General features: G+C 35.3%; 1 protein-coding gene across 1 annotated transcript; it reads left to right on the top strand.

The window, feature by feature from the left end:
• Window positions 1-744: 744 nt before the first annotated feature.
• Window positions 745-4543, top strand: LOC116032308 (receptor kinase-like protein Xa21). Its single transcript, XM_031274806.1, has 5 exons — window positions 745-1444; window positions 1652-1867; window positions 1949-3949; window positions 4029-4367; window positions 4500-4543. The coding sequence occupies exons 1-5, from the start codon at window positions 745-747 to the stop codon at window positions 4541-4543; spliced, it is 3300 nt and encodes a 1099-aa protein (XP_031130666.1).
• The last annotated feature ends 6855 nt before the right edge of the window (window positions 4544-11398 follow it).

Raw genomic sequence — 11398 nt, 5'->3', positions numbered from 1 at the left:
CGGTCGATCGCCGTCGATTAATCGGCACCTAGGTGAGATTTTTGCAACATTGGGAACAAGTATATTGAGCATTTCTTTTCAATGAATATACTTAAATTTAGAAGCTTATATACTAATAATCGTTTTACTAAATTTTCAATGTTAATACACTATACTTGAGAAACAATAATAGTTGTGTTATGATAAATTATATTGTTACCACTACGGCACCCCAATTGACAAGATCAAACATTTACCACTACACAAAAAATTATAGCTAAGCTAATTGCGAATGCACAACTTTTATTTTCTTATATTTTTGTAGGAGTTAACGTCACGTTTTGATAGCAGGATATACCAAACTCGACTTTCTAAATTAACGCCTAACAGACTGTGATGAAGTTGATTCAAGACAACTACAATAATATCGAACTTCTAATGGTAGAAGTGTGGTGAGATGCTAATTAATGAAATCGGTTTAACAATTAGATTATGGTGCTTGAGATAGGTTGAAAGGTTGATGGAAAGTGGACGTTGAAAATGACGTAATGAAAACTTTCTTTTATAGATAATATCATGTGAAAGTAATCTTATTTTTGGGAATTAAAGTTGTATTATTTGTCTTATTTCTACTTTATTCATTGACTAGCTAGGTAGGTAAGACCAGAGTGTTTATACCATTTCTTATCCTCGTTATTTATACCTCAGCTCATAGCTCATTAGGAGTACCAAGCAAAGTCCTATTCAATTCATTAGATTATATCCATGGCTACCCTTTCTTACTTGTTTCTTTTTGCCATCTTCATCATCCATTCCAGCTCAATTTGCATTGTTCAGTGTACTGGAAACATTAACACTGATGCATCTGTTCTTTTGTCTCTCAAAGCCCAACTCACTTTACATGATCCAAACAATATCTTGGCCGCCAACTGGTCTACTGCAACTTCTATCTGCCATTGGATTGGAGTTCACTGTGACTCGCAACACCATAGGGTGGTGGCATTGGATATTTCAAATATGGGTTTGTTAGGTCAATTTCCTACTTCCTTGGGAAATCTCTCCTTTTTGTCTTTCCTGAATATGAGCAATAATAATTTCATCGGAGAGATTCCTCAACAATTCGGAAATCTTCGAAATTTAAAGGTGATAGATACACATCGTAATCACATTACAGGTGCAATTCCAAACTCAATGTTCAACATCTCTGCACTTGAGCATATCAATCTTTCAAATAATAGTTTTTCAGGTACTCTTCCCCCAAACATATGCCATCAACTCCCAAATCTCAAAATTCTTTACTTATATATGAATGGCTTTAATGGTGCACTTCCGGCAAATTTATCTGCATGTTCAAAACTTAGAGCATTGAGTTTGTCATACAATATGTTTGATGGGTGGATACCTAAAGAGCTTGGCAAGTTGGAGATGCTTGAGAAACTATTTATTGGTTTCAACAATTTAACAGGTATTATTCCATGCATCTTTTCTTATATTGACTTAATTACATTTCTTAAATTAACTTCAATTTAGTCAATGCTTTTATCTTCTTCGGCTATCATTTTTCTAGATACATACATCCAAAAGGAGTAAAGGTATAAGTTGTGGTTAAAGTCAAATATTATATTTTACATAGCCTCAAGTTATACAAAGTATTTAATTTATTGTTTCATAGGAACAATTCCAAATGAATTGGGTAATCTCCATAATTTGAAGACATTTGCCATACAAAGAAACCAGATTACAGGCTCTATACCAACATCTATTTCTAACATGTCATCACTCCAAATCTTGTCATTGTCAACCAACAAGCTCATGGGATCCATACCTATAGAGATTGGAAATTTATCATCTCTTCAAAGGTTATTGCTTGCTGAAAACAACTTCACAGGTATGTTTGAAAAGCCAAGTAATGTTCCAAAAGAAAATTTTAAAATTCTAATTTTTAACAGTATGTTGTGCTATGTAACAGGTGTGATACCTAGAGAAATTAGCTACCTTTCTAAATTCGAATTCGTTGTTTTTGAAGTTAATAATCTAAGTGGTACTATACCTGAAGGGCTCTTCAACGTTACTAAATTGCGTGAAATTGGTCTGGCAAATAATAATCTTTTTGGTAGTATTCCTTCAACAATGTGCTCTGCACAAAACAATCTTGAAAAACTTAGTCTAGCCCTAAATGTATTAAGTGGAGTCATTCCTTATTCAATTGCAAATTGCTCCCAACTCTCTCTTATAGCTCTCAATGATAACCATTTCAGTGGCTCCATTCCAAACTCTCTTGAAAACCTTAGCGTTCTCCAAGTTCTTGAAATTGCTGACAATAAACTAGCATCTGATCCTTCCAATTCCTCTCCAGAATTGAGCTTCATAACTTCTCTAACAAAATGTAGAAAGTTGAAAACACTAGATGTGGGTGGCAATATTCTACGTGCCACACTTCCTAGATCCATTGGTAATCTGTCTTCCACTCTACAAATCTTTGCCGTAGAAAGTTCAAAGTTGTATGGCACCATCCCAGACGAAATTGGCAATCTAACTGACCTAGAAATTGTAGATATGTCTGCTAATAGCTTGAGTGGAAGGGTTCCAAACACATTACAAAGGCTTGCACGTTTGTATCTTGCTGAAAACAAATTAAGTGGTCCACTGACTGGGAATCTTTGTAAGGTGCAAAATCTGGGAGCAATTTATTTGAGCAAAAATGATCTTTCAGGTCCCATCCCGGAATGCTTAGGGAACGTAACTTCTCTACGATATATCCACCTTGATTCAAATAGAATGAATGGTATAATACCTTCGAACCTTTGGAACCTAAAAAACCTCTTGACACTCAACCTATCTTCTAATTCCTTTAGTGGAGCACTGCCTTCTGAAATTGAAAATCTAGACGTTTTATATATTCTAGATTTGTCAAACAATCACTTATCCGGCATCATTCCCAGCACAATAGGGAGCTTACAAAATTTGATAAACCTTTCTTTGGCACAAAACCAAATGCATGGACAAATTCCACTGTCAATAGATGGGATGCTAAGCTTGGAATCACTAGACTTGTCACATAACAATCTCAGTGGTTCGATCCCTGTGTCCTTGCAGGCAGTTAGATATCTGCACCATTTGAATGTCTCTTTCAATAGCTTAAGTGGTGTAATTCCATCAAATGGTCCTTTCAAAAACTTCACAAGCTTATCCTTTCTATCCAATGAAGCATTGTGCGGAGATGCCAGGTTTGGAGTTCCACCTTGCCATAAAAGTGTAGTTCAAAGCTCTAAAGCAAAAAGGATTCTTCGATATATTTTGATGGCCTTTGGAATTACAAGCCTTATCCTAGCTTTGGTGGTGGGAGTTGTGTTGATTACTTTTTGGAGAAAAAAGAAGCAAACAAAGAATGAAGAATTGTTACGTGTTAAAGAGGTGGAGAGAGTATCATACTATACACTTTTACATGCAACAGATGGATATAATGAGAGGAATGTGATTGGTGCTGGGAGTTTTGGCACTGTGTATAGGGGTATTCTTGAAGATGGAACAATTTTGGCCATAAAGGTGTTTAATGTGCTACTGGAAGGTGCATTCAAAAGCTTTATTGTCGAATGCAAGATAATGTTTGACATTCGCCACCGAAATCTTGTTAAACTGTTAGGCTATTGCTCCAACCCAAATTTTAAAGCTCTGGTTCTTGAGTACATGCCAAAGGGGAACCTTGATGACTGGTTGTATACCCAAGACCGTTTCTTGGACATCACTCAAAGATTGAACGTAATGATTGATGTTGCATATGCACTTGAATATCTTCACTATGGTTATCCAAAATCTGTGGTCCACTGTGATCTAAAACCAAGTAACATTCTCCTAGACGAGGACATGGTTGCTCATGTTGGTGATTTTGGAATCGCAAAGTTGTTGGGTAGTGATGATAGCATTATTGCATACACAAAGACCCTTGCTACATTGGGTTACATTGCACCAGGTGAAGATTCTTTTGTCCTTTTTCTGTTTTCTTTAATTTCCTCATGCCTAATTTTATTTTCTTTAAATATTGGCTACAGAGTATGGATCGGAAGGCATAGTGTCAACAAAATGTGACGTCTACAGTTATGGCATCTTATTGATGGAAACATTCACAAGGACAAAGCCTAGCAATGAGATTTTTTCTGAAAATCTAAGCCTAAAGATTTGGGTTAAAGACTCAATGCCCAACAGAGTAATTGATATAATTGATGCAAATTTATTTGCCCCAGATGAAGAACCCTCGAGTGAAAAAATCAAGTGTTTATCATGTATCATGGAATTGGCCTTGAGGTGCTGTTTAGAATCTCCAGCAGAAAGAATCTGCATGAAGGAAGTGGTTTCAGCTTTACAAAAGATTAAACGTCAACTTTCGTGCTGTATATAGTTGTAAGTGATTACTGATTCTCAGTTACCTTTTAGTTTCATTATTTTTCAGTCTTTTATCTTCACTAAGAGTGTTGGATCCATTATCTTAACAATCTTGTTAATGGGTTTTCTTTTTCTTTTAGATTCTCTCAGAGTGTTGGATCCATTTTTGATTCTGTTCCTCTGACTGCTTGAGGTATGTCTTTTTCTCATCATTTACTGCCACTACAGCTTGAGGTACTTTGATTAATCTTTTTTAGCCTCGAGAAGGGGATCAATATTTTATAGACACACAAATAAAAACTACATTATTTGTATACTATCTTCTCCCTATTGCCATTTGCCATCTGTGTCTGTTTTCCACATCTTTGTTGAATGTAAAATTGCTAAGGAGTGTTCTTGAATTATTTAGTCAGTTATTTATTTTAACTCATGGTCTTATAAACCCTCACGTTTCTCTTTGTTTTTTAATTTGTTGGAAAAGCAGGTTGGAGCACAGTTTAAATTCGAGGAAAGAATAAGAAAGATGATTATATTATTGATGAAGGCCAAGATTAAGGTTCATTCGAGGAGTGTTGGTCCAAGCATTTATAGCATCCAAAATGCAAACACTGCATCTGCAAACTTCAATAGTTACTAGCAATGATTCTCCCTCCGGCCATCCACTTCTTTCATTACCAACCTTGTATTATCATTAGGCAATGATACTAATATTTCTGTAATTATACTTTATACTTTATACTTTAAGTATATTCCTTTTCACCATATATATCGTCTTTACTTTTTTTCCTCTTCCTCCATATCTGAATAAATTAATTGTAATTATTATGAGAAAAATTCAACGATCCATGTTTAATTGTAAGTATATTAATATCTGTGTAATTATTAGCTTAAATAACATAATAATTATTAGTCAATTATACTACTATCTGTGTAATTAATTCCTTAATAACGATAATAGTTATTAGATAATCTACTATACTAATATCTACTATCTACTATACTAATAAGAGTCAAAGAAAGTTATGCCTATAATGGGTGGAAAAATGACTGTCAAATTATTAAATCAAATGGATGGTCCAGATTGTTTAGATTTATATTTTTTCTTGAGATTTCCTACTTTATCCTTAATTATATGATTAACCGTTAAATTTTCTGTTAAATATTCTCTTTTCCGTTAATATTCCGTTAACTTTTAACTTATCCATTAATTTCTATAAGTAAGATCTCAGGTTCGAACCTTATCGCAATCAACCTTTGCATAATTGTTAACCATATACTACGAATATGTTAGAATATATTATTTAAAAGTACTCACTCTATTACTCTTATTAAATTAAATAAATTAGTAGTTACAATAAAAAAAAAAATATGCGTTTCTTTAATTTATAATTCAATGTCTACAATGCCTTTATTCAAAAAAAATATTCATATCAAAGAATTTAAAAAGAGATCATATCATTAATTATATTGTCTATATTTTCTACAATCCAAAGATTCCTTAGTACTTTCAAATTTATTAATTAATTATATTCACTATATTGTTCATTATTTTCTTTTTACACTATCTTGTAATTAAATATCAAAGTTATACTATAAAATAATGTTATATATTTATTTACCAAGTATTATGTTAATGACATGGAAAAATAAACAGATTGAACTATTTAACTACTTATGGGGATTTGTTGACAAAGTAGTATTTATTTATACTATCAATTTTAGACTAAGTATTTAGATTAGCGTTTTTACAAAATTGCAAACATTTATTTTAGTGACAATTGTAATCAATTTCTCAAATATTATCTTGTATAAATAAACTTTGAATTACCGATTTAAATAAACAAATTTAAAATTCAATTACATATGCATGAACATCTCCTATATAATATTGCATTGATATACTTTGAAATACTTATTTAATAATAAACATTGGACATTATCTCATTCGCACAATGCACGTGAAAAATCTATGCAATTGTACTTTTATACATTCATTATTTTGAGTTGTGTAATTCTTTATGCATGCATCTACACTATTGTCTGATTGTGGAACGTAAGTCCGCGAACTAGAGTACTGCTCCAATGGTGCTTTTGTTGTACTGGACTCGCTATTGACTGTGACAACGACTGCTAAGCTTCAGATCGAAGACTCTGATACCATTTCAAGATTATAGGGATCATAAAACTATGACAAATGATAAGTGTTTGTGGTGTAGAAGAAGGAAAATAGGAAAAACTTCATTTATCTATGGTGAATCTAGAAACATGTATTTACAATGGAAGAACTTGAATGTAAAAGCTAAGCTTGAATTACAAGATGAAATTTGAAAACTAACTCTGTTGATGTAAACTAACTCCCTCTCTCTCTTTGAACTCACATCCTGTAGAGCTATATGTAGTAAAACTAAGTAACAGAAGTTATATATAGGCAAGTTTGTTAGAAATAATTTATTCTTAACGTTGATTCATATATAATAAAGGTGTCATGCTTATATGAATCAAGTGGGAGACGTTTAGAAATAATTATTTCTTAACATTAATTTATATAATAAAGGTTGTAATTCCATAAGAGACTCACGTTGATGATTAGTGATGTATAAATGCGGAATTACTGGGTCAAATTCCCCCATCTCATTTTGTTAAAATTTAAGTCTATAAAGGTTAAAAGTTGTATAATGAAAAAAGGTTATGAGTTTCCTAAAAAGAGCTTTCACATTCTAAGTTGAGTCACAACTCAGAATATATCAGAATTATCTAGAAAACACACCTCTAATTAACAAACTCACTCTTATATATGTTCAATCACTTTTAACGGGCTTGCTAAGCTGGTTACAGAGATACAAAATGTTCTAGAATATAATGTTGGGAAACATTTACAGGGAAAAAGGAATTAGTGACTTTTCTCCCCTAATTTTGTGGATCAGATCCCCTTGACCAAGTTTTTGTTTATTCTTGCGTTAAACTTACTGCACGTGGCAGTGAGCCCTTCTCTTCCTACCACAAATTTCTCCAAGTTGTGGCTGGCATGAAGGATGGCAGTTGTAGCTTGCAGTATATATACTGCCTCCTTCAGTCTTCATTATTCATTCAAATCCTGCATTCCTTCTTCCTCCCTTCACAGAAAAGTCTGAGCTTTATAAATATATATATATACATACGTTCTGTGTTCAACCTGTCGAAAGCATGCGATGTCCCTGGTCGCCTAAATGCTTTTAAGGAAGTGTTAGTGCATAACACGACACAGCGTTATCCCTTTATTCATTTTTGCAAATTATTCGCCAGCCTAAATTAACTTGTGTTTTATAAACACATGCATTCCATTCTTGTTTTTCCAGTTCGTGATTTCTCCACAAAAAACCCAACAGTTAAAAGCATTTAGCGAAAACAAGAATGTCTCACCAACCCAAACCCAACAGGGATGTCACCTCGGTCGAACCTCTTACCGGTGGACTCAACTACAGGAGATGGGCTGCAAAAATCATCATGCTACTGGAAGGTCAAGATGTGGATTACATAATATATGCTGACTCTGAAGCATGCATGCTGCCAACGGCCATTCCATCCGTAGCCACTCATGTTGTGCAACCTCAAGACAAAGACAAGCAAGTCACCGAGAAAGAAAAGGGAGCCTCCGAGGGAGATAACCAAGTTACTGTCGTGATCACTCCATCTGATCCAAAAACGTCTACTCCACAAACAGCTGCCATATCCCAACAGGTCAGTCCTAAATTTGAAAAGGATAATAAGATAGCCCGAGCCATTATCCTTCAACGCATGTCAAACTCGTTATTTGACATGTTTTCTGGCCATAAGTCTGCCAAAGTAATATGGGACTTATTGCGCCAAAAATATGCCACTGACGATGCCGGAAGAAGGAAGTATGTTGTGGGGCGATGGATGAATTTCAAAATGGTAGACACAAAATCCATAGTTGAACAAGTGGATGAATTCGAAAATCTAGTTGCTGATATGAATGCCGAAGGAGCAGAGGTAAATGATGTATTTCTAACTGATGCTCTTATTGAGAAGCTACCTGAGTCCTGGTTAGACTTCAAAAATAAAATGAAGCATGAGAGGCGCAAGTACAACCTGCAACAGTTAGTCAACAGCCTAAACATTGAAGAGGAAAACCGCATAATGCTCAGGTCTGTTGCTTTCCCTGACAATGCCAAAGCTAACGTTGTTGAAACAGGTGTTGGCGCTGAAAGGCCAAAAATTGGTGATCAAAATAGACACAATAAAAAGAACTTCAAGAATAAATCTAATAATTATCAGCCGAGGAGTGGCAAAATCCAGAAGAGCGGAAAAGATGTTGGATGCTTTGTTTGTGGAAAAAAGGGCCATCGAGCTGCTCAGTGCTACCACCGCAAAGGAATTGAACAGAACAATCAAAAATCCAACACTGGAGGGTCCAAGAACCAAGCTCACCTGTTGGAAGACACGGAGAACACTGAAGTGGTAGCAGCGGTGATAACTGAAGCCAACATAGTGGGAGACCCAGAAGAGTGGGTCGTGGACACAGGTGCGTCTCGCCATTTCTGCAACAACAAGGACATGTTCAAAGTGTTTGAACCTATCACCGAAGGAGAACAAGTATTTATGGGAAACTCCAGCGTCTCCCAGGTAAGTGGTAGAGGGACAGTAGAACTTATGTTATATTCTGGAAAGCAGTTGATGCTTAAAAATGTGTTATATGTTCCTTCCCTTCGTAGAAACTTAATTTCCGGAGCCTTGTTAAACAGGGTCGGGATTAAGATGGTGTTTGAGTCTGACCGCCTGGTCATGACTCGTTATGGGAAATTTCTTGGGAAGGGATACTTACGTGGAGGGCTATTTGTGTTAGACGTTACTATAATTAGGCCTTTTCCTCATGAGGGTTGTACTACGACCTCTATTTATGACTTTCTTCCAAATTGGCCTGTTATAGGCAATAATAATAATGGTTCTTCTTCTACTTACATCTCTGTCTCTGTTAACATCTGGCATGGTAGATTAGGACATATTGGTACAAAGTGCTTAAATAGACTGAAATGCATGAATTTATTACCAAACTTGTCTAGCGATTCGTACACTCAATGTGAAACATGCGCCGAAGCCAAATTTGCTAGAAAATCTTTCTCCTGTGTAAATCATCATACCACATCTGTGTTAGAACTGATTCATTCTGACTTAGCAGATTTTAAAAATACTGAAAGTAGAGGTGGGAAACGTTACTATATTACGTTTATTGATGATTTCTCTCGTTATACAAAATTATATCTTTTAAGATCAAAAGATGAAGCAGAGCAAAAATTTATGGTTTTCAAAGCAGAAGTAGAAAACCAATTGGATAAAAAGATAAAAAGGCTTCGATCAGACAGAGGAGGAGAATATGAAGCGAATTCTCTCAAAAGGCTGTGTGAGTCTTCAGGTATAATACATGAGGTAACTGCTCCTTACACACCCCAACAAAATGGCATAGCAGAAAGAAAGAATAGAACCCTTAAAGAGATGATTAATGCAATGTTAATCAGCTCAGGTGCTCTAGACTCCTTGTGGGGGGAAGCTGTTATTATAGCTAACCACATCTTAAATTGAGTTCCACATAAAGGGTTTGACAAAACCCCCTATGAGTTGTGGAGAGGGCATACCCCTAACATAAAACACTTTAAAGTGTGGGGCTGCTTAGCAAAGGTAGGACTACCGTCCTTCAAAAGGCCAAATTTGGGCCCTAAAACAATAGATGCCATTTTTGTTGGGTATGCTGAGAACAGTGCTGCTTATAGATTCATGTGTCTAGAAAATCGCTCTATGTGTGAATCTAGAGATGCTATCTTCTTTGAACACTTATTTCCTTTAAAGAATTCACATGATTTATCTGTTGACAGAAGTCAAAGCAATGATCATACTGTATTTCCCAGTAGCACAAATGATGTTGATGAACTCAGAAGAAGCAAAAGGCCTAGAATTGAGAAAAACTTTGGTTCTCACTTTATAACTTTTGTAACAGAGTTGAAAGATTTAAATGAGCTGTGTGATCAGTTCATTTGTCAATTAGTGTTAGAAGAAGAACCAAAGACCTTTGAAGAAGCCATGCGCTCGGTTGATTCCACATTGTGGAAGGAAGCAGTCAAAAGTGAGTTAGACTCAATACAATCAAACCTCACTTGGGAATTGGTTAATCTACCCAAAGGATGTAAACCAATTGGCTGCAAATAGATTTTCAAAAGGAAATTAAGACCAACTGGGTCAATTGAAAGGTTCAAAGCAAGGCTAGTAGCCAAAGGCTACACTCAAAAGTTTGGTGAAGATTATTTTTATACATATTCACTAGTAACAAAAATTGCAACTATTCGTGTACTCTTTGCAGTAGCCTCTTTACACAGATTAATAGTCCACCAAATGGACGTCAAAACAGCATTTCTAAATGGTGATTTAGAAGAAGAAATCTATATGGATCAACCTCCTGGATGTATAGAACCCGGCCAGGAAAGAAAGGTATGTAGACTCAAAAAATCTCTTTACGGCTTAAAACAAGCCCCAAAGCAGTGGTATGAAAAGTTTCACAAAACTCTAATAGACCTGGGTTACTCGGCTAACCGGTCAGATGCCTGCTTGTACACTAAAGAGATAGAGTCTGAAATTGTGATTATATGCCTCTATATATGTAGATGATATGCTAATTTTTGGCTCAAATATTGAAACAATAAATGAGGCCAAGAGAACGCTCTATGAAAAATTTGATATGAAAGATCTGGGTGAAGCCGATGTGATACTCGAGATAAAAGTTACAAAAACCGATGAGGGATATCTTCTATCCCAAAGTCACTATACAGAAAAACTTCTAAAGAAGTTCGACAGTTATGATGTAACCCCGGCTAAAACCCCTTATGATACTAGTGTCAAACTTTCAAAAAATGCTGAGGCTAGTGTGTCTCCAGAAAGATATGCAAAGATAATTGGGAGTCTAATGTTCTTAATGAACTACACTAGACCAGACATTGCATTCGCAGTAAACAAGCTAAGTCGCTATACACACAACCCAAGTGCTCCACATTGG

This window comes from Ipomoea triloba, chromosome 10 (genome assembly GCF_003576645.1).
Source record: "Ipomoea triloba cultivar NCNSP0323 chromosome 10, ASM357664v1".
In the NCBI taxonomy this organism is placed as follows: domain Eukaryota; kingdom Viridiplantae; phylum Streptophyta; class Magnoliopsida; order Solanales; family Convolvulaceae; genus Ipomoea; species Ipomoea triloba.
This window is presented reverse-complemented; position numbering and strand designations above follow the sequence as displayed.

What these genes read in the sequence shown, in the direction of transcription:
- LOC116032308 (XM_031274806.1), top strand. Translation starts at nt 745, where the DNA reads ATGGCTACCCTTTCTTACTTGTTTCTTTTTGCCATCTTCATCATCCAT. An exon ending in TGGTTTCAACAATTTAACAG is followed by an intron (nt 1,445 to 1,651) that starts GTATTATTCCAT and finishes ATTGTTTCATAG; the next exon opens with GAACAATTCCAAATGAATTG. An exon ending in TGCTGAAAACAACTTCACAG is followed by an intron (nt 1,868 to 1,948) that starts GTATGTTTGAAA and finishes GCTATGTAACAG; the next exon opens with GTGTGATACCTAGAGAAATT.